Raw genomic sequence first — 5,313 nt, 5'->3', positions numbered from 1 at the left:
CCTGATCTCAAACTGTACTATAAAGCAATAGTAATTAAAACAGCATGGTACTGGCACAGCAACAGGCTAGTTGATCAGTGGAATTGAATTGAAGACCCAGATATGGATCCACATACATATGGTCACTTGATTTTTGACAAAGAAGCCAAATCCATTCAATGGAAAAAGGATAGCATCTTCAACAAATGGTGCTGGTCTAACTGGAGGTCTATGTGTAAAAAAATGCAACTAGACCCATATTTGTCACCTTGCACAAAACTCAAATCCAAGTGGATTAAAGACCTCAACATAAAACCAGAGACACTAAGTCACTTAGAAGAAAAAGTGGGGAAGAGTCTGGAACATATTGGCACAGGAGACAACTTCCTGAACAGAACACCAACGGCCTAGGCCTTAATGTCAACCATTAATAAATGGGACTTCATGAGGCTGAGAAGCTTCTGTAAGGCAGGAGACACTGTCAAGAGAACAAAGTGACAGCCTACAGACTGGGAAAAGATCTTCACCAACCCTACATCTGACAAAGGTCTAATATCCAAAATATGTAAAAAACTCAAGAAACTAAACACCACCAAACCAAATAACCCAATTGAGAAATGGGGCTTGGAACTAAACAGAGAACTCTCAACAGAGGAATATCAAATGGCTGAGAAACACTTAAAGAAATGCTCAACCTCCTTATTCATCAGGGAAATGCAAATCAAAACAACTCTGAGATTCCATCTTATACCCATCAGAATGGCTAAGATAAAAAAATTCAAGCGACACCACTTGCTGGCGAGGATGTGGGGAGAGAGGAACACTCCTTCATTGCTGGTGGGAATGCAAACTAGTACAGCCACTTTGGAAATCTATCTGGTGCTATCTCAGAAAAATGGGAATAGGGCTTCCTCAAGACCCAGCTATTCCACTCCTTGGAATATACCCAGAGGATGCTCTAGCACACAACAAGAAAATTTGCTCAGTCATGTTCATAGCAGCCTTATTCATAATAGCCAGAACATGGAAACAGCCTAAGTGTCCCTCAATAGAAGAGTGGATAAAGAAACTGTGGTACATATACACTATGGAATACTACTCAGCTATTAAAAACAAGGAATTCCCGAAATTTGTGGATAAATGGATTGAGCTAGAAATGATCATAATGAGTGAGTTAACCCAGAAGCAGAAAGACTCAAATGGTATATACTCACTTATATCTGCATACTAGCCAAAGGGGCATGGTCCACCAAAGCCTTCACTTACCAGGAAACTGGAACAGAGGGGAGGACATCCTATTAGGACTTGAAATGATAGAAGCAAGGGAGAATAGCAAAGTAGAAGGATCCAGAAGGTCCTAGAAACCTATAAGTAGAACATTAAGATAGGCAGATTTGGGCCCAGGGGTTCCGCTCAAACTAAGGCATCAGCCAAGGACAATACAGGCGGTAAACTTTAAACCGCTACCCAGATCTAGCCAATGGTCAGAACATTCTCCACAGTTGAGTGGAGAATGGGATATGGCTTTCTCACGTACTTTGGTGCCTCACATTTTGACCATGTCCCCTGGAGGGGGAGACCTGGTGGCACTCAGAGGAAGGACAGCAGGTAGCCAAGAAGAGACTTGATACCCTATGAGTATATACAGGGGGAGGTAATCCCCCTCAGGAACAGTCATAGGGGAGGGGAATAAGGGGAAAATGGGAGGGAGGGAAGAATGGGAGGATACAAGGGATGGGATAAACATTGAGATATAACAAGAATAAATTAATTTAAAAAATGCAAAAAAATGACCACTCATTTCAATATTCCTTCAATTCCTCCACACTGGCAATTCTTCATGAGAGCTGTTGTTATGATTTCTGTGCTCTCTGTATTTTCATGCCACCATGACAGCATGTATACTCTCCTTTGCTTTGGCTTAGGGTTGCCTGTCATTCTCACTCTCTGTGTGCTGATATTAAAGTAACGCTTCATTCACTGTGCTAGGTAAACTAAAGAGTTCTTTAGGCAGGCATTTTGTTGCGGCAATGTATAAAGTAACATATATATATATATATATATATATATATATATATATTTATATATACAAATTTGAAAAGGCCAAATGGACAAATAATGACAAAGCAATATGAACAATGGGTCATAGAGAAATAAGTTAATGGAAATAGTAAAAGTAGTACATATTTAGAAGGTTATTTCCTATACATGTTCATTCTAAATAAAAGTCAATGAGTCTCTCTCTCTCTCTCTCTCTCTCTCTCTCTCTCTCTCTCTCTCTCTCTCCTCTCTCTCTCTCTCCTTCTCTCTCTCTCTCTCTCTCTCTCTCTCTCTCTCTCTCTCTCTCTCTCTCTCACACACACACACACACACACGCATGCATAAGTGTGCACACAAATGCTTCAAGGACTTGAAAATTGGACGAAAATTTCTGGGAACACATAAAGGATTTAGTAGAAGAGGAAGGAGGCATGAGAGAGGGTAATGGAAATGAAATAATTAAAACTTATATACATATATAAAACTAATTTTGGATTGTTATTATTTACCTTGTGGTAATGTAAACTTAACACCATATTTCTAGCTTATTCTTCATTTCAATGTATAGTTAAAGCATATCAGAAGAAAATTCTGGTCCACAAATATAATGTTGAAATTGAATTTTAGAGATATTTTTGTCTCAAATATTCAGTCATCATGTGGATATACTGATAATTTCAAGGTGAAGAATATTAAAACAGATAATATGTGATCAAATTGATAACTATACAAACTTTGAGGCATGTCAATTATCATTTTTACCACTCATTTAATATTTATCTTATATCTGAAGTTTAATCACCATCAATAACATATTTTGAAAATATTCATATGTTAAATTAGTGAAAATCATTAGGAGTGTTATACAACTTGATAAAGTGAATGGTATGGTAACTTTCAAATTCAAATTTGCTCTTATCTTTGCTTGAATAATATTTTATTTAAGATCTTTAGAGTGACTTGTCATTCTGTATTTTTTAACTGCCTATTTTTAAAAACTAGGGATGTACAGATTATCTATTTTAGCTATTTCTCATATTTAACTTTTCATAGTACACAACAATATGATTTTCCCACAAACCTATTTCTGCTCCTGCTTCCTTTTGTTTTATATTTTGAAGTTCATGAACACCTTAAATTTTTTTTTACACTTGTCCCTGTTGAAAGTCATTCAGTTTAAAACAGTACAAAAACATACATTCTTGCTCTCTGTCATGTTCATTAGACTTTCTAGTTCACAGTTAGTTCTCCCCTTTACTTATATGACCATTACCTAAAAATACTTTTATCATGACCATATGACTGGTACTTAAGTATCTATATGAAAGAAATATTATTCCCTGCAAGAGATCTAGGACTAGACAGTTCTAGCCATACATTCTTTCAGCAAATTAAATACCTCTTCCTTAAAACTTGCTGTGGAAAGACATACTATTCCAAGTTTCAATAGAAGATGCAACATGCCTTTAACAGTCAGTGTCAATAATATATATATTTATATATACACACACATATATGTATATTATAAATACATATATTTAGTATAGCAGTCACTAGGGAAGCTGAGTCATGAATATTTTAGGCTAATAGTAAGCCTGGGCTACACAGTAAGATACCAATATTAAATTTTAGTAAAATTAGCTATTTATTACTTTTTATTAATAATCCAAGTTATTTTAAACATTATTCTTTCATTACTTGAACAAATTATCTCTCATTCAGTCTTTTTAACAAAAAGGCTCTTCACCCGTTGCTGGATCTGCTTGGTTCTGATCCCATAAATGACTGGGTTGAGGGCAGGAGGGATAACTACATAGAGATTAGCCAGGAGGATATGGATATACTGAGGAATGTTATGACCAAAGCGATGAGTAAGGAAGGAGAAAAGAGCTGGGCCAAAGAAGGCTAAGATGACACAGATATGTGAGCTACATGTGTTAAGAGCCTTCAGGCGAGCATCTTGAGAAGGGAGGTGGAAGACAGCATATAAGATCCTTGCATAGGAAATTATAATAAGAAGCACATCAAGAAACAAAATGGAAATATTCCCAAGACCAAAGTAGACATTGGCTCTGATGCTGGCACAGGCCAGCCGTGCCACTCCCATGTGCTCACAGTAGGTATGTGGGATGATTCTATGTCCACAGTAAGGCAGCCTCAGGAGGAGAAAAATGATGGGGACAATCATGCATAAGCTTCTTAGAACCACGACCACAGCAATCACACCAATGATTCTGTTGGTAAGGATTGTGGTGTACCTGAGAGGGTTGCAAATAGCCACATAGCGATCAAAGCCCATGGCAAGGAGTACAATGCTCTCCATGACTGTGAAAAAATGGATAAAAAAGACCTGAGCCACACAGCACCCAAAGCACAGCTCCTGGAGGCTGAACCAGAAGATGCCCAACATCTTGGGGATGGTAGCAGTAGAGAGACTTAGGTCAATCACCGACAGCATAGCCAGGAAGTAGAACATGGGTTGGTGAAGGCTCCTGTCAGTCCATATGACAAACAGAATGATAAGGTTTCCAACAAGAGCAATCAGATACACGGCACAGAAGGGAAACCCCAGCCAGTACTGAGCAACTTCTAGTCCTGGTATCCCCAGCAACAGGAAGGAAAGAGGGTGGGCCTCAGTGGCATTGGGTGAGGACATTCTTCTGCAGGACGATGCTGGGCATGGTTTAAAGGTGGTTGCCAGTTTCCATGGGGCAGTTCATCCAGACTTGATAGAGACCTACAAAAATTTAAGGAGTCTTCAATGTGTTAATATTAAAATACATTTTTCCCCAAGGCCATTGACCCTTTACTCTTTATTTAGCTCTGAGTAAATAATCCTATAACTCTGTTCACCTACATTAAAAGTGTGAGAAACTGAGCTGATAGATGTAAGGTATGCTACTGTTAAAACTAGATGTGAGCTATTTTGCTCTTTTTTTTTGTGAGATTTGAAATGAGAAAATAGTTTTTAAATTAATTTATTCTTGTTACATCTCAATGGTTATCCCATCCCTTGTATCCTCCCATTCTTCCCTCCCTCCCATTTTCTCCTTATTCCCCTCCCCTATGACTGTTCCTGAGGGGGACTTTCTCCCCCTTTATATGCTCATAGGGTATCAAGTCTCTTCTTGGTAACCTGCTGTCCTTCCTCTGAGTGCCACCAGGTCTCCCCCTCCAGGGGACATGGTCAAATATAAGGCACCAGAGGTGTTTAGAGTAAGGAAGATTGTGCACTCCTCTCTTTTCAAGAGCTAGAGATTGGGAGGAGATAATAAAGTTGATAAGTACTACAAT

At 38.4% G+C, this 5,313-nt stretch overlaps 1 protein-coding gene across 1 annotated transcript; it reads right to left on the bottom strand.

Moving 5' to 3' along the window:
- Nucleotides 1-3,733: 3,733 nt before the first annotated feature.
- On the bottom strand, nucleotides 3,734-4,675 carry LOC127192263 (olfactory receptor 52E8-like). Its single transcript, XM_051149590.1, has one exon. The coding sequence runs from the start codon at nucleotides 4,673-4,675 to the stop codon at nucleotides 3,734-3,736; it is 942 nt and encodes a 313-aa protein (XP_051005547.1).
- Between the last annotated feature and the right edge of the window lie 638 nt (nucleotides 4,676-5,313).

Source organism: Acomys russatus, chromosome 7, assembly GCF_903995435.1.
Source record: "Acomys russatus chromosome 7, mAcoRus1.1, whole genome shotgun sequence".
Classification (NCBI taxonomy): Eukaryota; Metazoa; Chordata; class Mammalia; order Rodentia; family Muridae; genus Acomys; species Acomys russatus.
The sequence above is the reverse complement of the archived record's forward strand: the minus strand, read 5'-3'. Positions and strand labels throughout refer to the sequence as shown.

Bases quoted from the DNA above. Each gene is read 5' to 3' on its own strand.
- LOC127192263 (XM_051149590.1), bottom strand. From the start codon at position 4,675: ATGTCCTCACCCAATGCCACTGAGGCCCACCCTCTTTCCTTCCTGTTG.